Source organism: Puntigrus tetrazona, chromosome 14, assembly GCF_018831695.1.
Source record: "Puntigrus tetrazona isolate hp1 chromosome 14, ASM1883169v1, whole genome shotgun sequence".
Taxonomy (NCBI): Eukaryota; Metazoa; Chordata; class Actinopteri; order Cypriniformes; family Cyprinidae; genus Puntigrus; species Puntigrus tetrazona.
This window is the reverse complement of record NC_056712.1, coordinates 12,041,227-12,066,662: the sequence shown is the minus strand read 5'-3', so window position 1 is coordinate 12,066,662 and position 25,436 is coordinate 12,041,227. Positions and strand designations below refer to the sequence as shown.

The window sequence follows — 25,436 nt, the reverse complement described above, 5'->3', positions numbered from 1 at the left end:
TGTGTAACACATTGCAAACATAATGTAATTGTAAACCAACGGAGAACATAAGTTCCTTGTTAGTATGACGTGGACTTGAATAGACAAAGCAAGGTAAAATGCAGTGCATTTTGTATCTTTCAATCAATATCAAAGATGCAGCTTTACTTGCTGAGATTTCAACCTCTAACTATAAACCATGTGAACTGTGGTTTGTTGTTTTATACAGTATATCTCTCACACTCATATTCATGGTGGATGCAATAAGAATAAGATGCAATATGAATTAGAAACGTGTATGAATCTTTATGGGCTTTTTGTATTTTGTTTTATTATTTTTTTTCGATAACACTTTAAAATAAGGTAAAAACTGGTAACTCTTTAGAATAGGTAGCACTCAATAAATTCTTCATTTGATGCTTATTAATAGTTAGTAAGGTAGTTGTTCAGTTTAGGTATTGAGAAGGAATCGGGAAGAATAAGGTAACGTAGAATAAGGCATTAATATTTGCTTAATTAGCACTAATAAATGTGTAATAAACATTCTGGTAATATGCATGCTAATAAGCAACTAATAGGTGTAACCGTAAAATAAAGAGTTACCAAAACCTGTACTTTTTTTTTAATACGTTTTGGATGAATCCAAAGAGGAGTTTCTTTGTTAGGAGAATTTAACTACATCTCTAAGAGAAAAAAGAGGCGATGCTGTGGCCTAGCGGTTATTGCACATGGACTTAATGAGAGATCGAATCCAGTTTGTGGCTTTCCCCATCTCTAATCATAATTTCTAATCAACTCATCTGTTGGTTAAAAAGATGCGAAACCTTTAGGAAGTGGAGAAAACTACTTACCAATCTCATTGACAACCATAAACCCGTCCCTGCTTGAATCAAGCAGCGCTCAAATGTTTCACTGTTTTTAATTTGACAATAAAAATGATAAGCCACAAGAGCAGCCAAACCGTAATTTCAGTCCACTCTCGTAAATGATCTTTCCAACTCGCACAGTCAGAGAAAAGCAGCGCTGATGTTCGCCACATGTCACGACCGTGTTGAAAATCAACACATTGTCATACACTCCATAAACAAGTCATTTCTGATTAATCATCTCCCTGTAATACACGAACACATTTATAAGGCTTTAAACGGTTCGGGCTCAGCTCCGCAGCCCAAAGCAGTTTGAGGTGGTTGGTAGTGGGAGTCAAAGCCATGTAAATCAGTGGCTCTGTGGTTTCTTTTTTTTGGCGAGACCTCAGGGAGGAACGGCGTATCCGAGTGGGGCTTTACAGTTGGAAGCGGTCTCAATGAAGGCCCCTGTGAAAACCTACTCACCAAGAGTGGTCAGAATTAAGTGAAGAAAATGACACAAGCCAGTTAGCTTTTCCACAGCCACACATGGCAGCTGTTCAGATGCGAGACCGCCGCCGCTGCTCAGGAACGGCCGATTCAGAGCAGCTGGGCCGCACTGTTTAGATTAATAAGCTCAACGTGGAAGACATTAAGCACTAAGCTCTGACCATGCCAACTCCGGAGAGGACCGTAATGGCTTCAATATTACTGGGGCATGTATGAAAGAAACCTTACATTAATTCATTTAAACGGCCATTTACATCCTGTGGAGAGGCAGGCGGGTGTGAGTGCAGGCCACGAGAGGGATCTAGTCTCGCAGTCATTGTAATAGGGTCACTTTGACACATTGGGCCAGGTCCAGCTTCTCTGATAACTCTGAAGACGGAGCGGACTGCGCCTGGAAAACTTAAAGGGCTAGTTCATGCCATTCCAAACCAGTAAGACCTTTGTTCATCTTCTGAATACAAATGAATACATATTAGATGAAATCGGAGAGCTATCTAACCCTGCATAGCAGTTCAGTACAACTGAAATGATCCCAGAAACGTAATAAATACTTCTTTAAAACAGTGCATGTGACATCGGTGGCGCAACTTCAGTTTTGCGACACTACATGAATACAAAGAAAACAAAAACTAACAATTTACTCAACCATTCTTCTCTCCCGAGTTACGCCTTCTGCCATTTTAGAGAGTATCACAAGGCATACGTGCGCTCTTCCCTAGGCGTAAACAACCGCAGATTACGTTCCTGTTTCTGGACCTGTCTATGGAGAGTCAGACAGCTCTCAGATTTTATCAACAATATTTTAATTTGTGAGATGAACGAATGTCTTAGGGGTTTGGAACAAAATGAGGGTGAGTAATTAATGACGGAGTTTTCATTTTGGGGCAAACTAACCTTTTAAACAGCGATCAAAAGTGACATAAGTGTGAGTAGGCGTTTTTCATAAAACCACACCTTTTGAATATTCAGAAGCATCTGCTTTTCCTTGCGCAGAAGACCTTTAGAAGCCAAAAATCTGGCTGTGTGAGACGCCAATGAGAAAGCAGCGGCGAAAGTAACAGGTTGCAAAACTGATCTGCGAAATTTTCTTTGTAGCCCCCCCTCCCCCAAAAAACACGCAAGATCCTCATTGTGTCGCAGTCGGCTTTGAATCGTTCTCTTGAAGGCGTCCCTTGCGTAATTGTCAAGATGTCCTTCAGCAGCGATCAATGGGGCACCCAGGCATAAATGGAAGGCAGTTTCGGAGTTTTGCGATGATATGAATTCTCCTCAACGTCCCATCTATCAAGATAAAACAAATGCTGCTCATTACTGGGAAAAAAATACACCAGCGTTCCAGCAAGGGCAATTTTGCCTCCCCAAAAACGTGTGGGAGTTTTTAATATTGTGGAGTGGAGCGTGTGTCACCCAGGGACCCACTTCAGCTCTTCATCAATCTGCCGTTCCCCCCCATCCCTCTTCCTCCCACCCCCACGGACCTCGCCGGAGATCTACAGACGAATCTGTGCCTTATCGTTTTAGAAAAATGCTCCTTACTGCTCACCAGAGAAATGTCCTATTTGATTTCAGGAGAAGTAAATGATCTTTTATCTGCGGTATAAAATTGGAAAGTTTTAGTGCCAATTGACTACTCTTGAAGAAAGACAAAAAGAACATCTCGGATTTTAAAAAGACTATGATTTTGAGAGTTTGATTGATGTTTCCATCAAACAAAACCCACCATTTTCATTTTAGCTGTGCAAGGTGTTACTGTATTTATCAAAGGTAGCACAAAATGCAAAGTGGGCAACCAAAAAAATGAGCATGTGAAAGCATAAAAATGGATCATTTCACCTCTTACACTACTCTAGAGAGTCAAAGTACAGAAAAAAATGTCTTAGGAGTATTTAGACTGTATACAAATGTTCTTCTATGTTTTGATATTTTCATTAACTTTGTTTTCTCAGAATCTGAGCATGGACTAAGACAGGTTTTCAAGGGGATCCACACGGGGTGCCAGAGAGGCTGTGTAAAAGTTCAGAAAATGACTAATCACGATTAATCCCATTTTTTTTAAACAATACATTTATGTGTGCTGTGTATATTTAATACAAACATGTGTGTGTGTGTGTGTGTATATATATATATACACACACACACATGAATAAACATTTAAAATTATACACACTAAAAAAAACATTTTATAATAATAGTATTTTTTATAGCTTTATATAATATAGTAGTTTAGTAGCTTTATATAATAATATTTTATTATATAAAAATAAGTCAAATGATTCACAGTATTAACAGAATTTACAGAGTTTTCAAACACTGGTCAGAAATCAAGAAAAATAACAAAAGAATAAATAGAAAATGACTTTAATAATTATTAGTAATACAACATTTATTTTATAAGTGCATAAATAATAAAATGTCACCTCAAAAGAAAGTACAAAAAAGCTATTAATAAGCAGCAAATTAAGAGTTTACTGAGGCACAAGTCATAGTTACCAGTTAACAAGTGTTACCTATTCTATTACCGAATGATCATATTTTATAGAAATTTTCTGTCATTACTTAAAAAGTGCTAGTTACTGCATTTCGCATATTACTTGAACTTCCTGTGATTTATTCAAATTCATTCTCTTAACCACCACAATCCCTTATTATTTTGCTCAGACAGTTTCCTTATTACGTGTATCTGCTGTAGAAGTCTAGGTACACTGATTTAGCTTAGTCCGGAACTACGCCTCTCTCCCCTGGGGTTTTGGGATCTAAGCCATCTGGTTAGCGTTCTCACAGTCCATTTCCCCGTGCTGCGCTCTCCACAACACCGGCTGAGAGGAACTAATGTGAAAGTGAGGGAGAACCACTGAGCACAAAAGCTCATTATACATCTACACCAGGCCGAGCGGCTTTCGCTGGGTCACACACCAAGCAAAAAAAAACTGCACGTAGGTTTTATTTAACAACCAAAGGAAGGAATTGTTTCTCGGTGACAAGACTTGGCCTTAACCCTGTGCCTTTCTCTTCTGCTCGTTGTAAGTTTCCTATCACAATGCGGTGGAAAATAGCCCAGGAAAGAAAGGGATTAGAAAGCCTTACAAAAAAAAAAAAAAAAAAATCATTTCCATCTGGACAAAGAGAAGTGGCGGGCGGTGGGAGGGAGGCATTGGGAGGGGTGGGGGATTTCTTCCCAAAAAAACATCTGGAGAAGCAATCTGGTGTAAATAAGGAGACAGCGACTCACTGCCCACCCAATAAATAACACACCGGGAAGGAGCTAGTTCACAATCTGGGCTTCCCCGGAACATGACACTGAATTAGACTCAGCCAGCAAGTAGGGAAAGCTGGGAACGGGGTGGCTGCGAGCGCGCAGAAAATGTTTGCTTGCATGCATGTGTCTGTTTTGCCCCATCCTGGTTTCGTCTTTTGGCCGCGCGACAGTCACTGGCAGGTAACGCGCATTCTCCTGTCCTCCACGCGGAAAAGTATCCCGCCTTCTTGGGTGACTGCGTCTGCCAACGCTCTCGAGCAGAGGTAGGTGCAGAGGTACGGTGCTGGAGAGAACACAGCTCCAGTCTGCCCCCGTGGGACTTTCAGCGCCTCTCTCAACTAGAAATATTTGTTTTCTCTGCTCAGATAGTGGTTTAGGTAAACAGCATATTGCCTGCTCAAGTTGGCACAAACATGGTTTGTTAATTACATTTTCCATGCCAGACAAACATTCAAAGTAAGGCGCACATTTTGTGTACGATTTGTGAACAAAAACAAATATTTTTGTATCACAACAGCAGTTTTTAATCATTAATTACTGCTAAATGTTAAAATACTTCCTAGTTTCCTGGGTTAATGCAAAGACGACTATACGGTAAGTGAGCCATCTGTAGGTTGTTTTAGCTGAAAAGTATTTGTGGTGCTTTTAAAACATGTTTGCTTTCTGAACGGCACGACACAGCAACACTGGCTCAACTACGGGTTGGGGGCGTGGTTATTTGTTCATCTAACCAATGGTAGTTTTCACTTAGAAAGCCTGTGAATATTTAGCGTTACATTGTTCAATTGCACATACTGACAAATAACCGTTGTCAAATGACATCAGTCTGATGAAAAGCCTATAAGCTCAAAGCATCACCTGTGATAAGAACATCATTCAATCATTCTATATTTTTTGAGCTGTGCTGTGCTTACTTTGATCTTTTTGGTAATTTTCACGTATTAAAATTAGTTGTCAAAACTGCTGTCAAATGATTAATCGCATCCAAAATAAACATATTTTTTTGCTTACATAGTGTGTGTGCTGTGTGTATTAATTATGTATATATAAATACACACACATGCATGCAAAATTCCGTTGTTTATATAATATATGTGTGATATAATTTCAATATAAACATGTAAATACATGTAAATATTTTCAAAATATATACTGTGTGTATTTATAAATACATAATTTATACAGTAAACACATTACATTAACAAACTTTTATTTTGAATTCAGTTAACCACAAATAATAATTTGACAGCACAAATTCAATTTTATATATATTTTAGTAAAATAGTAATATCATAAAATATTTAAAATAACTTTTTTGTACTTTCATATATTTTATGTAATCAATCTAATGTGATTGGCCGTTTAAGAAACATTTCTTAAGATCAATGTTGAAAAATTGGAGCTGGTATTTTAGTGTAAACTGTGGGGACACCTTATTCTTGTGCTTTTTGACTCAAGATTATATTACCTCTAGTCTTTTTTGTTGTTTGTTTTAATATAGTGTTTCTTTTTGGGGGGGTATTGATTACAATAGTAATGTTTAAAATAAATAGTTTTTGCATTTATTTGACACATTTCTAACAATGCAAAAAGTCTTTAGTGTGACTTTTAGTCAATTTATTGCATCATTGTTGAATAAAGCATTCTTTTTTTTGTTTTAAAATATCCTGCAGACCCTGAACTTTTGAACGATAGTGTATAGTTACATAAAATAAAATCACAACACTGAACGGAAAACTAAAAAAAAAAACAGTATGGATTAAACCACACAAAAAAACATACCAAAGAGACAACAAAATCTATTTGAATTCACGCATCTCCTGTTTAAACGTAAGGCTGTTTAATAAAACTTCACATAAAAGTAAACTTCCAGTCTACCTACTGGCTGAAAAGCTGCAGCAGCCACAGTGTGTGTTGATCTCGTGCTGCCTCGTGCACGCTGACTCCCAGTGCCCAGCGGTGGCAGTGACAAAGGCAGATGGCACAGGCCCGGGTCTAAGGAGAGGAACACGGGGTGCCAGGGCTGCACGGGACACCCGGGAGAGCCTCTCGAGGAGCAGTAGGCCACTTCTCTACATCCATCAGGGCCGGGGTGTTAATGAGAACCACGGAAGGAGGAACGCAAGGGAGGGAGGAGAAGAAGGACGCATTGATAAAAATGACAAAAGAACAGATGCAAGTGAACAGGTAGAGGGAGAGCGGGAGGAGGAGGAGGAGAAGAAAAGTTGAATGACATTAATGATAGTTGTGAGATTACTCAAAGTGCGGGGTGGGGAACGTCGGGTGCGCAGTGGAGGAAAAATTTCCACAAATCAGGGAAGACCGGTGTTGTTTTTCAAGTTTAGAAAACTCAAAGCTGGTTTCACCACTGGAGATCACGCTTATATATCCCATCATTCTTTGCTCCTGCAGCCAGGTGTGTGTTTTTGTGCGAGAGGCCCAGCAGAACATCACACATGCATTATGGGATGTTGAGGGGGCCGGTGCAGGAAGGGGACAAGGATCATGAATATTTTATAGAACATGAGAGGGACCAAACTGGGGTCGTCAGGAGATCATCAGCTGAGCCCATCAATATTACATGACGCTTCCACATTTATTGTTCATGGAAGAGGGAATGTCTTGGGAGGGGGTTTCATCCATGTATTCTTTTCGGATGAATCAGAAGAAGTCAAGGGAGGAAAAGTTTTATGGAAGGATAAACTTTTTTCTAGTGAGTTTTTACGCATACATGGCTGACATTTAGCAGGATGGCTCTGCTAGATATAATAATACAGCTTTTTTTTTAAAAGTCGAAACTGCAGCATGTTGACGATGTACAGAGATGTCTTGGGAAGATTTCGCCACCTGCTGATCACAGTTTCCGTTTCGCTAAAGCACACCAGATGTATTTTCCCTATTAATCTCGATTATGCAATGCAAAATCTAGCCAGACTTTACCTCAAAAGCTTTACATGTGAATAACACCAAATAGCATAAATACACACACACACACACACACACAGAACCCTTCAATATTTTACGAGAAATATTTATCTGTCTGTCTGTAAAACAGCATTACAAATTGTACTAAAATATTACATTATTTCTATTGCGGAATCACTGACAATGACAAAAGCATTTTAAACAACCAATGTAAATTCATAATGAATAAACATATTGCAATTAAACTACAAGACGTTTCATAGAATCTACTCACCAGTTGTTCTCCAAATTCTTCTGAACAATCCAGAGTTTCGATACTTTTATAAGCCTGCTGGAAATCAATAATTGAGCAGTGAGGTATAGCATGCTGTTAGATTTTCGGGCGAGGGGAAGAATGAATATTTATAATTCTGAAGTCCTGTAGCGTTCAGGTAGTACACCGTGGTAATGAGAGGACACACCGAGCGGAGCTTGAAAAAAAATAATCAAGCTATACAAGAACATGAAAGAAACATCTGAAGGCACTTTACTCACCGAGTATATCCAGTGTTTTATTTGCTGTTGTTCACATCTCTTGTTTTAGGTCAGGACATTGTGGTTTTCATTGGAAGGTTAAGTTTCTCAGGCTGTGGAGGTCTATGGCGGACTCCTGTGAATTGGTGCAGCTCACCTGCTCTGTGAGCGATACTGTGGTTTATTCGAGTGAGCTTAGAACGAGAGAACAGAGTCAGTGTGTTACATTAAAATCACTCTCTCGCTCTCTCTTTTTTGTGCAGTGTGTAGTCTTATTAGAAAAAAACTTCACACATTACTACGTTCAGAAACATCAAGCACACAGAAATGAATAGGAAGTCTTTGGGAAATAAATCCGCATACAGTGAATCGCAAAATGTACAAGAACTGATTAGAGAGCAGCATACCAAGCTATCAATAATTCAAACAACAATTGTGCCATAAAACTCCCCATACACACACACACTCAAAGTCTTGTCCCCAGCCCTCTCTCTCTCTCTCTCTCTGTCTGTCTCACAGAATTGTGGCCCCTCACCTGGCTTAGATCAACAGAAGTTGCTCAGCAGGTTCTCAGGTTCCCCGTGTATGGCCTGGGTCCACAGCTCTCATAGGTCATTAAAGGAGCGGCATGCTGCTAGCTCTCATAGCACTGCTGCTGGGTCACTGTACAGGACACACACACACACACACACACACACATTACTTAGACTTGCTCCTAATGAAACTCTCATGACTTCAGAACTTACAAAACAGACCAGCTGAAGAATGCAGGGAACCAGACATAATTTTGAAAACTGTGTGTGTGTGTTTGTGTGTGTGTGTGTGTGTGTGTGTGTGGTGGATTACAAAAAGACTAAATCTAGTTCTATATTTTAAACATAACATAATGTGAACAAAGACACACACATAAAAAATGCATATGAAATGTATATGTGCCTACCAAATCAACGCAATTTTAATTTAATTATTTATTTCTCTATACAGATATAAATTATTTAATGATAAATAATAAATTGCAACACCCGATGTCTGTTTTTCTTGCCATATATACGTTTTTAAGAATATATGTGCATGAATACGATATTTTAAAATTCGTTTTTATACAGAAAGGGAACTCTGAATAATTGCTTAGACCCCTAAACATGTTTACAATCTGATATAAAAATCAGGAGGCTATATTTAATTGATCTGTACAATCAAAGCCTAATTAGTAACTCAATTTATAGAGCTATAATCATAACAACTATTATGCCCAAGCGGACCGCTGGGAGCAATAAGCATGTTTTCTTCTAGTTTCATTGCAGTTCCTAGCACCGGTCCCCCCAATTTCATACGCTACGTGACAACACCAGCCACCTGACAAATTATTCATTTACGGTTTGACAAGCATAGTTAGTAGCCACTTAGTTCTCCAGTAAAGATGACCCCAGACAGTGTACAATAAAGTCACGTTAATACCCATGCAGACAACATAACAGCATAACAGTCTCTATATAGCACATATATATTTAATTAGAGCAGGTTATGAATATTTTGCAGTGTTAAGTTTTCTATTGAGCGTTGACATTTCACTCCTCACTGTAGGTGGTACTGGAAAAAAAAACTGACAGCTTGAGGAAAGGAATTTCCATGCAAACTTCCATGTTTTTTCTCGCATCCGGTGTGCAAGAAAAAGAGAGAGAAATGAGTAGATTTCATTTTTGTAGGTAACTACACCCTCCAGCGCAAAGATCTCAAATACGAAGTTTACTTTGCTTAGCTTTGTTCTCATCAAGACACTAATATATGTGTTCAAAATTAAAACGACTTACGAGCACCCTATATCACATAAAATCAAATAATACATTTCCATTACCTGAGGTTTACCTGCATTAACATTCAATGCATAGTGGCGCTAAACTAATTTATGATGTCAAAAGACACGCTGAAATATTTATATGAGAAAGGGAAACTAGACCGAGCATTACTTAAGAACAGAAAAGAAGAAAACACCACTCATCATTCAATAATTGATAGAACATAAAATGATAAACTGCTTTAAATGCCCAGAATTGTTTGTCTGTTTTTCACATTTCTGAAAAGGTTGTATGAAGTTTATTGAAGCGCGTGATGCATTAATAATTGATGGTAATGGGGTCTCTAATCTCGTTACTATAGTAAAGCTCAGCAGGAGCTCAGATTGGACATGAAAGACTGTCAGCGGTGCAAATAATATTTCAAGTCCATCTTTCCACAATATCTTATTTAATGCATTTGATCAGGACTGAGGGTTTCATTTAGTTTTGCTCAAAAAATACTACTAGCAAGAATGAACTCTTCCACATACGAGTCGTGTTTTAAACGCTCAAACTTCTGAATCAAACGTTACGCAAAAAAAAATGCACAGTGTTTTGTCGCCATCTAGTGGAAGGTTCTTATTAACAAATGATCAATGGATTCAAAGTCGGTTTTGGATTGCTTGGATTTGGAGTTGCTTTTCGTTGTTTTTATACTCAGGATGATCACACACACACACACAGTTCTCCTCACTCCACACATTTTTATATGGAAGTTTCAATGTGGGGTTTGAAGTAAAAAATATCAAAATTAAATGTATATTAAAATAATTGAATTCCTTCCGTGCAACAAAAAAGGTTTACTTGTTTGATGTCACAAATGTTTTACAATTATGTAAACTTACTCTTTATAACTCGGTGGCATGCAAAATGTGACGCAGCCAGATATTATGCTGTTGGTAATTGAAATAAGCTGCTTAAAAATAGCTACTAGAAAAAAACTGAATGTTAATTCAACAGATTATGTCATTCATGTTGTGATTTTGTTGAATACAGCCAAGAAAGTCAGGAGGTTGCTAAGACCAACTTGAACAGCAACAAACAATAACAGGGAAATAATCAACTAACTACAATTATTCTATATCTATCCTTCTTTTTAAACAATAAAAATTATTTAATAATATTTTAGTTTCCTCAGTAGAGCTGCATTTTTAGTTGCACGGGTGGTTTTATGTGTCACTGTCAAATGTAACAATTAAACTGTGATATAAATGTAAAACAGATTCCTAAATTGTTGCTATCATATTATTATTATTATATTATATTTCGTCTCATATTTTAAAACAAGTATATGTTGTAAGCCTACCTTAAATACGCCACATTAATTTTATGTTAGATAATAGCACTTAGTAACAGTTAGTCTTTGTTAATCAACTATTCCAGTCAAGAAAACAAGGTCTAGCCGGTCATCGCCACTAGATGGCGCCCTGCTCTCAATAACTGTGACTAAATACTCCACTTTTATCTTTTGAGCGGAAAAAATAACACAAGTAACACCGTCAAAACGATAATATCACGATGCTCAAAAAAGCATATTTTTAACAAAAACATGGGAAGAGAAAACCTAAAAATGAGTAAAGAAAAAAGTGTGTGGCACACATGTTCCCCTCAGATTCCCTCTCTCCCTCTATTCACAGTAATATGGTTTCATGTTTGCTTTGCAGCACCAGTGGCGCGTGATTTTGCATCATTACGGGGTTTATATGTGCAGATAGAGCAACATATCTGGGTTGAGGTTTACAGTAGGCACTAAATAGGGGACCATGGCACCAACCGTTATACTTTTACCTTTGCTAACTTTCATCGCCGTTTTAGTTGGAGGAGTATCTACTTCACCTTCTCTTAAAAAATCACCTACGGCCGCATCGTATACTTTAAATCACACTCAAGCATCACCTGCAACTGGAAGCGGGAGAGCCCGTATCAAACAGAGGACCACCAGCACTTACGGAAACATCTCGCCTACTAAGGTAAGCAGATTCTCCAAGTCGGTCAAAGCCTCCGAGGCGACCAGCAGAGCTCCGAAGCCCACCGTGGCAGGCGCCAAGCCCACCCCGGCCCCCGGGGCCCCCAGACGCGCGACGGGGAAGCCATTCGAGTCAACCAAGGGTGCCACCAAAACTGTAAAGCCCACTGTGAAACGGACCGAGGTGAGCACGAAAGGCTCGAAACCGACAACAGTGAAGCCAACACTCCCGGCCACAAAAACCACGACCGCCCCGGTGCGCTTCAACACAGAGGACCTGAATGAGAGCATTGATAAAAACGTGGAGAGGAGGGTCTGGAGCACGAAAGAAAGTGGAGAACCGCCGGTATTTGGTAAGCAAATGTGACACTTGTTTACACTTTTGGAAATTAATGTTTAGTCGTGGATAAAATTGTATAGGCTACTTTTAAATAAAATATAAAAAAAGAAACTATTGCTTTATAATGCTAATATTTACACAATTACAACTGCAGTGCATTGTTAATTGCCATTGTATTTTTCACAAATGCTGCTATAAATTACAACAATAAACAAAAAAAGGGCAAAAATTAAGAACCAGAGTAATAATGTAACATGTAGACTAATTGTCTGAATAACGTTCTATGCGTACATGTATAAATGCTTTCATTTATATATTTATGCATGCATCCCAGGTTATCAGTTCATAAATGTGCAAGCAAGCATTGTTACATAACTCCAGCCACATTCAAACTCTGCACTAATAGTCATCTTCCCTGTTTCAAAGGCCAATTGGGTCACACGTCAGTGAACTGGTTTTCTCCACTAGCCAAACAAGCCACAGAGACGAAAAGCATATTTTTCCATAGATTATATTCAACTGCAGGAATTCTACGGCCACAAGAAGGGGGAGGGGGTGTTTCCGTCATGCATCTTGTAAGAAGTGAATTAAAATAAGCACATGTACAGAACCTTTGCTAGGATTGTAAAGCTAGTTGAAGTCTTCGTTGTGATGAAGACCGAGACAAAGGACCCATTCAAGAAGCAGTCATCAGAATGAAACTTCACAAGCAACAGCTCTTGTTCTCTTGAAGCCCAATTACATCCAGACCTCTCCAACACCTCTTAAAGACAAACCCGGCGGCATCTCACAGCCCTGCTGTCTTTCAATAAAACAGCGTAAAGTACAGCAAGACAATAGCGCCGGTCAAAGTAGTTGGGTCGTCTAAACACCAGCAGTGCCAGGAAATCTTCCCATTTTCTGATGAATTGGTGAGGAACGCTGACTCCACAAACCATCCGACTGACTCATGCACGAGAACCAGATGTGCTTGTTTCTCACTGAGAGTCTAATCACTAGCCACTTTTACATGATGTCCATTTATAAAAAAGTTCAAATGCTACGGGCTCAATCAACTACAATAATGCTAGCCAGTAACAAACAGGACATTTCTGGCAATGTTATATGAGCCATTTCTTATTAAGAAGTTCACAAGTTTAACTGGAAGGTCAAGTAAACGAAGAGAAACCTAAAATCTTCACTTAAACTTGCCTAAAAAGTGCAAAAAGTTCCAACCAGCAGCAGTTAATGCATGTGGAAAATATGTATATACAAAGTGAGCAGGATTCGGAGCATGAAAGATTATACAATGCATACCGTAAATGATTTTATCTCTGTGTTAAGGCACTTGTGTAGTGAAGTTTGTTTATAATAAATACTATAAACTAAACATTATGGCAGGATGTTATTCAAACGCAGCAAGTATTGCTTTTGAACAGCGTTTTGTTTACAAGACAGTTATTATAAACTAGTGTTGTGTTAATCAGTCCAGTATTACAGTTTGCTTGACATGCGGTTACAAAATCATGTATAAGTTACAGAAATATATATTTTGAATCATTTTGGATCCATGTTAGTTATTCAGGTTTATTGTTTGTAATATAATTTAATGCAAAAATGGATAACTTTTTTTTTAATCATGTTTTTTATGATGTGATCTTGTTTTTATTGTGTTGCATTTTGTCAGTTAGCTGTTTTTAAAAGTACATTTTCAGTCGAAATAACCCAATTGCAGTTTGATTGAGAAATGTACAATAAAAAAACAGATTTCTGAGAATTGTTAAAAACAAGATATGTTTGATTTAGGCCACTTCCTTTTTGTTTTTACTGACTTAAACGTGTGATGTTTACGATGAACTCCAAACTCAGAAGCAGGAATTGCAGCTTTTACAAAATGTACACATTTTTATTTTTAAAAAAAAAATGTTTTGTGTTGTGTAATTATTGAAAATATTCACTTTTTTCATTTCAGGTCAAATGGGTTCAGCTGACAGAAAACATTTGGGTGTTCCTGCAACAGTGAATATTTGTTTTTCCACGTAGTTGTATCAATATTTCCAGAATAGATCCTAAAGGTTTCAGATAGGAACACTTTAAAAGACACACTACCAAACAGCCTGGTAGAGAATAGAGAAAGTATTTGAAAAAACGGATGGGCCATGCTGGGCTCCTCAAAACAACAGTTTCCTGTCTGTCCTGCAGCTGCACCCGATGTCTTATTGTACTGATTACTAAACAGTTCTTTTAGAAATAGCATTGAAAATCTACTTGGCTCAAAAATCTAAGGAGCGCAAAATGTTTCTTTTTCTCTATTCACTTTAAATCATCTCTTTTGTTTTCTCAGAATGTCCCCCTTTGGGTCTGGAGTCTCTGAAAGTTAAAGACTCGCAGATTCAGGCCTCTTCTTACAAGCGTATGGGCCTGGGGCCACACAGGGGCCGACTCAACATACAGGTGGGCCACACACTACACAACAAACCTTCATTACATACATACACCTTAACATCCTATAAAGTCAGCATTTAAAAAAAAAAAATTATTACCATTAAATTGATCAAAAGTGAATATAAAGTTACGATTTCTAAGTAAATGCTGTTCTATTCAATGTATCAACGTATAAATGCAGTAACCATTATCATCCGCACATTGGTGGTTTTCAGATTAACACAAACCACAGTATTGATTGTTTCTTTGTTTTTTTGCAGTCTGGTGTTGAGGATGGTGATATATATGATGGAGCTTGGTGCGCCCGGTATAAAGACCAGAACCAGTGGTTGCAGATAGATGCCAAGAAGCTTACGCGGTTCACAGCAGTGATACTACAGGGTCGCAGCTCTATATGGAGGTACTTCAGTTCATAATATATTTCTTTAACACAATGCAATTATTAAAGCAAATACCATATTCCTATAATAACAGTATGTCATTTTACTCTGCAGCTTGGACTATGTGGAAACCTTTAAGGTTCAAGTTAGCAACGACACCATTAAATGGAAGCCATGCATGAATGGAACAGAAGAAACAGTATGTTGGTCTCTATTATCAAGTGTCTTTTTTATGCTTTCTACCCGTAAAAGCAAATTATAAAGATTTTGATCCCACTTTATATCAAGTGGCTAATATCTGTGTACTTACATAGTAACTAAATGTGTACATAGTATGTAATAACAGATGCACGGTACATATACAATGCATTGGTACATAGTATTATGTAACTACACAGCATTAAGTAACAACCCACTTTTTATGAGTATGTACAAATGTGTAACAGGATTAAAAGAATTGTTAAAGAAAGTGTTACATTTTATATTAAATAGACAGTTCCTACAGATTTACCATGTAATTACTCTAATGTTACACATCAGTGGCCAGTAAGACTTTATATATAAATTATGGTTGGTGTCCAGAATGTTACAGTGTACATTAAGTATGGTATTGTACTGTTGCACTGCTCCAGATTCAACTTCTGCCACTTTACATTTTCCTAAACCTACCCATTTCCACCCTCTGGATTAAATTGCTTCAAATACTCTAATACATACTGTTGTTGCAAAATGTAGTTGTAGAATTCCTGTTACACAAGTACTTACAGAAGTGAAAAAAAGTGTTGTTACAATGTCCTGTTACACATTTGCACTTAAACATGTGTGTAGCTACAGATACTTATATAGCTCTAGATAGTATGTACCAAAGGGCACTTACACTGTGGTTACATACTACTTACACGTCTAATAACTATGTAATAAAAGTAATACCAACATTTATGTATTTGAATGAGATGTCACCAATCCTTTATTTGATGAAAAATACAATAAAACAATAATATTGCGAAATATTATTCCAAGTTAGAAATATTTTTAAATATTAGAAATATTTAAATATTTTCTATTTTAGAATTTTTTTATTTTTTCTGTGATGCAAAGTGAAATTGTCAACAGTCCTTCTCCAGTCTTTTTATTTTTAAGCAGTAGTAAATACACCAAAGTGCAAACAGTATTATTACATAATATTATTGTATATTACATAAATATTACATAAATATTATTGTAAATACAGTAAAAATAAATTAATTGCATTTGAGTTCTGAGACTTGTACAATAGACTTAACAGTATCATCTAAATTAACAGTTATCAAGTCAAAATAAATATAAAATAAGTGTTTTCTCAAATAAACATTGGTCACAGTTCTTGACACCCTTTAATTTAATAAAAACCTCCTAATATTTTCTGAAATTAAGACATTGAATGGACCCTTTAGATTCTTGCTTCATGTTGGGGCTTCTTTTAATTCACCTCAGTCATACTTTTCAGGTCAGAGAACTGTAATGGCCAGCTGTTGTTTTCTGAGAGTTGTGTTTGGATTATTATATGGTTGGAAGATCCAAACAAAGCCTATTATAAGATTTCTAACAGAGCCAGTCACTTATTGATTTTTTTATCTCTGGTCATTGATAGAATCATGACGCTCCAAACAAGATGTCATCCAGCAAAATGGACCACAAATTATATTTGATTCTGTTTTTTTAGTTTCATCTGATTTTAGAAGCCATATAGACACATGAAATTCTTAATTATTGCCCTGATGATGGAAATGGTCATTTTCACTGCTCTAGCTCTTTTCTTAAAGCCACTTCAATAATTTTTGAAGCTAAATCTTCAGTTCATAGATGATCAGTCTTTGAAACAGGAAGCCATGCTGGATAATCGCATGTTCTTCACCCTGTTCTGCATTAGAAATCTTTTTACTCATTGTGATAGATGATTAAGGGAATCTGGGCTTTGTTTTCCCTCCTGTTTATATTTCAGGGTTCAGGAACTTGGCCACTGACTGTGCCCAATGTGTATTTGAGGAAAACTTTTATTTCATAATGATATTTTCCCCCATTTTAAATTCTTATTATCCACTGAAAGGTTCGATTTTTGCGGATTTTTAAAATAAAAGATCAAAAGGATTAACAATGCAGATTAATTTTCACATCCTCCGTGAGTCATATTTACCAAGGGTGCCAATATCAGTAAGAGCCAATATCAACCTAAATGCCCAATTTCATACCAGAATCATGTAGAAAATCATGTTTTAAGGTACGGTATTGTATGTTGCCACTTTGTACACTTTACAAAGAAAAAAAAATCAAGACAACAGTATTTCTAATAATCATAATTTAAAAATAATTAAGCATAAGTTAAGAGGCTGAATTACAGTTTTCCTTTCATTTAACACATTTAACAGGTAATCTAAAATAAGGCCTGTTTTCCAGACAGTAGGTCGTGCCATTGACTGCTGCTGGTGTATATTAGCCTCAGTATCTTTGTGACATCATTATATCCATTCAGCGTTTCCAGCTGGCACAGGGTGGTTTGTACTAACAGAGGTTGGAGGCAGGCGCTGGCAGTAGTTGGCAGGGTTAAGCGGCTCTTTTGAAAAGAATAGCCTGCCCACTGCGGACTGCGCTGTGCCAGCCTCTCGTGTGCCCTCCTTGGGCACAGACTAGAATGAGGTACGGTGCCAGCTGCCACTGGCAAATGTCATTTGGATCGCATCAATAGGATCACTCACCAGAAGTGATCTTGTATGCTAACAGGTGTTTGAGGGGAACAAGGACAGCGAAACGCCAGTCTTGGCCATTTTGCCCAAGCCGGCGGTGGCACAATACATACGCATTAACCCTCAGACCTGGTTTAAGAATGGGACCATCTGTCTGAGAGCTGAAATTATGGGCTGTGAGCTGCCAGGTACGCCAAGCACAAACATTTCATTCATCTCACATATGGAAGATCTTTCTTTGACACATCATGGAGATCACAGGTCTAAGGAAAACAATGCATTATTCAAATGTGTCAAATGGATAAGCGCATAATTAACGATATAGTACTGTGAATTAAACGCGGGCGCAGTAATATATTTAAATTGTACGCTGTTTTAAGATCCAAACAATATCTACCCATGGCAAGCTGAGGAAGGCACCAAGGACAAACTGGACTTCAGACATCATAACTACAAAGAGATGAGGAAGGTAAGAAGAACTGAACATTTTCCAACCTTGTTTTGTTGTTGCTTAGTCGGTATGAAAATTGACTAAGCAACATAGCAGATTAAAAGCCTATGAAATTCCTACACATACATAATAAAATTTAATAAATAAACACTGTCAATCATAAAAAACAATTGCTACTTAAAGCCAGCGGGCCTACATGCAATTAGAGTGCACTTCAGATTGATAAAGCTGGTCTTTCAGTCAGGCCCCATGATCTAATAACCAGCCCTGGTGAGAAAACAAACATTTTTCCAGATTGTCACGTCAGGATGTGAGCACTGCCTTGCGGATCACTTGTGGTCAGTCTGACCACCATTATGCAACAGTGTCTACATTAACACAACCCTGCGGGCAGGTAACAAAAACCACATTTATATACACACAGAAAGATAAATGAAAGGAATGTTTTTTTAGTATATTCTCCATGATCACTGAACTGAAGGAAAATATGTGCTTCGTCATACACTACTGTGCAAAGGCCAGTGCAATTTTTGTAAAAGTGTTTTAAATAAATATCTTATGCTTACCGATGCTGCTTTATTTAATAAAAAAAACACAGAAAAAAGTGATATTGTGGAAAACTATTAGCATTTACGCTAAGCATTTGCTAATATAGTTTAAAATTATATTGAAAGTAAAGTATCATTATGATATGCTGCTTATATGCATATGCTTTAAGAAAACCATGTTTGATCAAGTCACTTTTACTGTCACTTTACGTGATGTGTCCTTAGAGTACATCAAGTAAGAATAAGCTGTAAAAAGGTGCATAATCATTTGTGTTTCAGCTCATGAAATCTGTGAACGAGATGTGTCCTGATATCACCCGCATTTACAGCATTGGCAAAAGCTACATGGGCCTTAAACTGTATGTGATGGAAATCTCTGACAATCCAGGCAAACATGAGCTGGGTGAGTTTGAGTCCCAACACAAGTTAAACTACCACTAACTGTATTCTGTGTAATTATGAAAAAACCTGACTAATGCAAACATGTATGCAAGCACAATTTGCTTTTGCAGAATATGCAAACTTTGAATTTTTAATGCAGACTTTGAAATTCAATCTGGGCAAATTGTGTTAGTCTACAGAAATATATAATTTTGTAATTAACTGGAGTTCAAATTTTGTGGAATTTCAGTAGAGTTTTCTGGCACAAATTCCATGCAAGTTCAGTTTTTTAGCTGGAATGAGAGCAATTGGATTAAAGCCCAAAAAACCCTCTGCCCCCCTCTCTCTCCCTCTCTCTCTCTCACTCTCATTCACTCTGATTTGCCCTGTCCATTTATATACTGGGCTCTAACTCTAGTGTTTACATTGGCCTGTGGGTTAGAGATTGGTTTCTCGGTGAGAGGGGTTGCCAGCTCTGGCAGTGGTTTTCGCATCTCCTGCCAGCACTCATAATGCAAGCTGGAGCCAGGGATGCAAACGCAGAAAGCCATGGCGGCAGACCTCAGAAAGTGTCTAGAGGATGAAAGTGGGAAGAAATAACCTCACCCGGTGTGTTAGAAAATCATAGAGCATTTCACAAGTAGATCAAAGCATGTGGCGATTCTGTTTAGGAGGAAATTTGACCCAATTAATGTGAGAAACACCAGGCAGAGTGGAGAAATGCCCGCCTACAAGACTCCACGAGTTACGGCTTCTTTGGAAATAGATTAGCTTTATCTCAGCTATGTTAATAAAATGAAAAATATATGAAAGTGCATTTATGCGCTCTAGTATTACAAATCACACGCATCAACTCTGAGGCCAAATAACATAACGTAACTTAACCACTTTTTCTCAACACATAAACAGTCCTTTCATATTCAGTTTCTAAAAATCCCACACTGCTACGCTCTGTTTTCAGGTATGTGTCTTTTGGTTCGATACGCATGTGTACAAACAAAGCATTGTTTTAACCACCGAGTTTAACTTGATTGGAAAGCGCTTGCTTTTTACTATTTTTAACATGAATGAACATCCCATGCCTTGTGTAATCACTCAATCAGGGTTTAAACTAAAGAAAGACATCAATAAAACAGCTTTTAAACTAAATGTCACATAGCATTTACCTCAGGCAAGTCATCAATATCCTATAGAAGAATACTTTATATAATATGTCCTATAGAGGAATATTAGGCTACATACTTATATTTTACTTGTTAGTGATGTTTTATTTATGTTATGTTTAAATAAATTACAAAAACAGTTATGTGAAAGCCAGTGTAAATATATTTTATACAATATACATTACACATACTTTTTTTAGTTTGAGTGTTGATTTAAAAAAAAAAAAAAAGCCTAAGAAAGGTTCAATTATAATTGAACGTATTCAAACAAAATTGCAATTTGTTCTGTAAACCACTGTAAACCACTTACATTTATTTTTTCCCCCTGCTGTACCAAAACCATACTGGATTGTGATGTAAAGCTTTATGTTTGCGTGCCATTACACCCCTAGTATATCACCCCTTTTTGTTTGTACGGTTCATGTAAATCATATTATTCTCTCTTCAAGTTCCACAGACATTTTAACATCCATCCATTGCACCTTTCTGTTGCTCAAAGGTTTCTTTACAGTAGAAAAATGATATACGGATAATTAAATAGTCTTCATGCACAAAAAAAAGGATCTTTTGAAAACTGTTTACTGAAAGGTTCTTTGCAGGAAAAAAAAGTTAATCGCTGCAAAAACCACCTTTTGAAACCTTCATTTTCAAGAGCGTTGTTGTTTCAGGGGTTTTCCTGTCTGCGTTTAAATCAATGGCATATCAATGATGTGGTCTCCACGTGGGGGTCAAAGTTCAGTTAGCTGCTCCTCTGGAAATTCCTCCTCTCTGGCAGGGTGGATGATGTTTTCTCAGCAAGGCTAACGAGAGCCAGATTGTTGAAACTGAATGGGTCAACTGTTTGCCAAATAGTGCAGAAAGAGAGGAGGGGGTTTAACCTTGCAGAGGACCTAAACCTAAAGACGCCCAGTTTCACTGTCAAAACAGCCGCGACTTGGCTAACAAAGAGGCAGCAAGCTGCAAGCCAAATCAATATTTATAGAAATAAATCAGCCAAGCTTGGTCAGATATGCACAGATGCAGCTCAGTTGCATATATTTCCTGTTTTTGCTAAAAAATTTAGAGGCCAATAAAAATGTACCTGTTTTTAGAGGGAATAAATCATTGTGTTTAAATCATCTAAATTTCATTATAAGGGGAAAAGGCCATTTTATATAATCTATTTCTGACTACAGATCAATTTAAATGCAGTAATATTACCAAGCCAATAATTTATTAACATTTCTCAACGATGTGTAACATTTTACGATATAACATTTTCCCCTCATTTCCAATTTTGCACTAAAATGCATGACACAAATGTTTAAAGTGGCCTAAACACACATGAGATCAGGACTGCAGTCATATTGACTATTTCTACAATATGATCAGAAAGACAATCAGACGTGATTTCAATACTACTGCCAATAAAGGAAATACAAAAGTGCATATCCAATTGCAAGCTACAAATGCTACATATATTATGTTTATTGTTTGCATTAATGTAAAGGGCAATATTTAAAATCTTGACACTTTTCTAACATTTAAGACATTCTTTATTATGTCTGTTTTGTTCCTCCCCCTAGAGAGCACTGATTGAATTAAACAAATGTTGGCCACACACATTAGACATGACAAGTTACAATTTTAAAAACCACTTTATTGAATTACAATAAAGCATTTAACAGACAAGCAGAGCTTTCAGAGCTGCTAGAGAGAGGGTGCCAGATTTCAGACCCCTCTGTTAACACACTCTATAAGGGAGGTGGAAAGGCATCTGTGCAAAGCATGGAGTTACTTTTCAAAACAGAGCCCCCAATCTGTGCATCTGTATACCATAACGCTCCTAAAAGCTGCACACAATTAATCTATTTTCCTTAAAGGAGCATGATAATCTGAACGCATTACGGCTCCCCCTGCAGGTGAACCTGAGTTTCGTTATGTGGCCGGTATGCATGGGAACGAAGTGCTCGGGAGGGAACTACTGCTCAACTTGATGGAGTACATATGCCAGGAGTACAAACGTGGAAATCAGCGCATTGTTCAGCTAGTCAAAGAGACACGCATCCATCTGCTGCCCTCGATGAACCCTGATGGCTACGAAATGGCTTACAAGAAGGTAAAGTGGGGAAAGCTACAGATTCAGCTGTTTCCAAAATCACTTTTCTTCAACACAAATACCCTTCAAAGGTCATCTTCATGACCCCAAACTTTGATACACAAGATGATTCAAATCATAGCATTTGTTGCTTACGATACGACCTTTAGAAATGATCTTTGTTCGTTTTGCATTTTTTGTCAATCACAAACAAGCTGGTTTAGTCAGTGACTTCGTAACGCCTGTGTTTTGTGAACATGCTTTGTTTGACAGGGTTCAGAGCTGGCCGGCTGGGCACTGGGTCGCTACAGCTACGAGGGCATTGACATGAATCACAACTTTGCAGATCTGAACACGGTGATGTGGGACGCCATTGAGCTGGAAACAGACAAATCTAAACTAATCAATCACTACTTTCCCATTCCAGAGTACTATACTTCAGAAGATGCTATGGTATGAGGTCTAAAAACAAGCGCCCCTCCCATCTTCAAATTTTCGTTCTCCCGAGATTTTAAATAAACCATTGTTTTGGTCTTATATTTAAGGTGGCTTCGGAAACGAGAGCTGTCATCAGTTGGATGCAAAATATACCTTTTGTTCTCAGCGCTAACCTCCATGGAGGAGAGCTGGTGGTCACATACCCGTTTGATATGACCAAAGACTGGGCTCCCAAAGAGCACACTCCCACCCCCGATGAAAGCTTCTTCCGCTGGCTGGCCACGGTTTATGCGAGCACCAACCATGTGATGTCCAATCCAGACCGAAGGCCTTGTCACAATGAGGACTTCCTTCGCTACAATAACATTATCAATGGAGCAAACTGGCATACGGTGCCAGGCAGTAAGTGCTGCTGCTGCTTTTGAGATCATAAACTAAATATAAAATGTGTAAAAAAATATATTTGATTATATATATATATATATATATATATATATATATATATATATAAATGTGAAAAAGAAGAGAGTTTGCCTTAAAGGCTCTCTGTGTTATGTCTGAAAGGGTTAAACTCAAAAGTGACAGCAAAGACATTTATAATGTTACAAAATAATTTGGTTAAGGATAAACGTGTTTCAGTTAATCTTTTTTCAACCTAAAAAATATATATTTCTTGAGGACTAAATCAGCATATTAGATTTCTGATGGATCATATGTCACTAAAGACTGGATTATTGATGTTAAAAAATTCAGCTTTGCATCATAGTATAAATCACATCGAAATTTATTCAGACATCTCCAACATTTCTCACATTATCACGGTTTATTCACTATAGTTTAGAAAAGTGTTTAGAAAATTAGTTTAAATTTAGAAAAATTATGAGAAAAATTGCATCTTTGTATTCACAAACGAATTACAGTTAAACCAACGATCTGGTGTCTGAATAACTTTTGGCTTGACAGTATATTAAAATAGAAAACTTGTAATAATATTTCACAATATTACCGTTTTAACTGTGGCATAGATCGTAGAGACTTCTTTAAAACGTTTAAAAATCTTACTGGCCCCAAACCTTTGAAAGGTAAGAGAATATTAACCCTGATTGCATCACTCTGCCTGTGTGTGTGTTCATCTGTGTTCAGGTATGAATGACTTTAGCTACCTGCACACAAACTGTTTTGAGGTGACAGTTGAGCTGTCCTGTGACAAGTTTCCTCATGCCGATGAGCTGCCCATAGAATGGGAGAACAATAAAGAATCTCTCCTTGTGTACATGGAGCAGGTACAACATATTACGTACAAAATGCCTAAGCGCCGGAAAGTGTCAGAAAAAGCAATGCAAACCCTTTTTTTGTCCATATGACAGGTGCACCGAGGAATCAAAGGAGTAGTTAAGGACAAAGACACTGAAACCGGCATCGCCGATGCCATCATCAAAGTAGATGACATAGACCACCACATAAGATCAGGTAACATCTGGCTGTTCGGAATGATTAAAACACACAATCATTCAAACACAATCCATAAAATGTACTCCTATCCTATTTCAGCTTTTGATGGGGACTTTTGGCGTCTGTTGAACCCGGGCGACTATGATGTAACGGTGACCGCAGAGGGATATTTCCCAGCAACGCGAAGCTGCAGGGTCGAGTATGAGCATTATCCGACTATATGTGACTTCCACCTCACCAAGACGCCAAAACAGCGTCTGAGAGAGATCCTGGCCAAGGGAGGCAAGATTCCCAAAGACCTACAGCTCCGACTGCGCCAGCTGCGCATACGAAAACTGCGTGCCAGCACTAAGCTTATTAATCAACGCAGGGCATCACAGCAACGCAGGGCTAGGGGGGCCCTCAACTAGACTGACCTTTAACCTTTGACCTGTTTTGCCGGCCAAGTACAGGATTAAACGATCAATCTCACAAGCAAATGCCGTTTAGAGGGCTTAAAAGTTGCTCTTACCTGTGGTAACACGTTTTTTTTTACATTTAGAGCAGATACTGTATGCAGCGTACTGTAAATATTACACAGAAATGTTTCAAACTAAACAGTTATTGATAAAACTATTAAAAATAACAGTATATCAGTGTTAATATGTGCTCATGTGTGTGCATAGAAGAGCAAACACAACATCTCAGTCTGGAACTGAAGTTTTGTCTAATGTTTTTATTATGTTTATATTTTGTCTGCTATATTTAACAGTTTGACCCTGAAAAGGGCTCATATCAGATTAAATATACCCTGAAGAGTTCTTTAAAGCGCTATCAATTTCCCTGAAATTAAGTTTGATTAATTACTGTTTTGCAGGAAATATTGTCACGATAATTAGCAACACATGTGTCAAGATAAACAATACAAAGATCAGCGTACCTCACATAACAAGCTTTCGTATTGTCCAAATACGAGTAGTTACAGAGATCCAGACGAAACGGGAATATTTGCAAATAAACGTTTGTAGCGTCGTAACGTGATGGATGAACTTGGCCCGGTTTTGTAAGTCTCTGTTTGACCTGTGGCTGTCAACAGGTGGCGCTAAGGTGCTTCGGGAGATTTGAACAATGTACATAATTGTGAAAAAATAAATTAAAACGCTTTTAAAAATGCATTGAATCTACTGCGTGTTTTGTAATACCTGTGACACGTTCGTAATGACTTATTTTGAATATAAAAAATGAGCGATTCCG

At 37.6% G+C, this 25,436-nt stretch overlaps 1 protein-coding gene and 1 long non-coding RNA gene across 3 annotated transcripts; one reads left to right on the top strand and one right to left on the bottom strand.

Moving 5' to 3' along the window:
• On the bottom strand, positions 1-25,338 carry LOC122357263. Of its 2 annotated transcripts, none has more exons than XR_006252443.1 (5): positions 25,123-25,338; positions 8,564-8,691; positions 8,050-8,222; positions 7,790-7,846; positions 1-2,615 (listed from the first exon to the last, which is right to left on the bottom strand). It is a non-coding gene; the product is annotated as an uncharacterized LOC122357263 (long non-coding RNA). The 2 variants fall into 2 exon arrangements; XR_006252442.1 differs by lacking the exon at positions 1-2,615 and adding an exon at positions 5,957-6,662.
• cpxm1b (carboxypeptidase X (M14 family), member 1b) lies at positions 11,569-25,355 on the top strand. Its single transcript, XM_043256568.1, has 13 exons — positions 11,569-12,182; positions 14,493-14,602; positions 14,854-14,993; positions 15,088-15,172; positions 17,731-17,881; positions 18,074-18,162; positions 18,972-19,095; positions 22,138-22,334; positions 22,587-22,766; positions 22,859-23,153; positions 23,895-24,034; positions 24,119-24,221; positions 24,303-25,355. Exons 1-13 carry the CDS (start codon positions 11,627-11,629, stop codon positions 24,611-24,613), a joined length of 2,481 nt encoding a protein of 826 aa, XP_043112503.1. The 5' UTR covers positions 11,569-11,626; the 3' UTR covers positions 24,614-25,355.
• Positions 25,356-25,436: the final 81 nt, after the last annotated feature.

Excerpts from the sequence above, each read along its gene's own strand:
- cpxm1b (XM_043256568.1), top strand. The coding sequence starts at position 11,627 with ATGGCACCAACCGTTATACTTTTACCTTTGCTAACTTTCATCGCCGTT. Across the intron at positions 14,603-14,853 it reads GGGGCCGACTCAACATACAG|TCTGGTGTTGAGGATGGTGA; the intron begins GTGGGCCACACA and ends GTTTTTTTGCAG. Across the intron at positions 14,994-15,087 it reads GGTCGCAGCTCTATATGGAG|CTTGGACTATGTGGAAACCT; the intron begins GTACTTCAGTTC and ends TTTACTCTGCAG.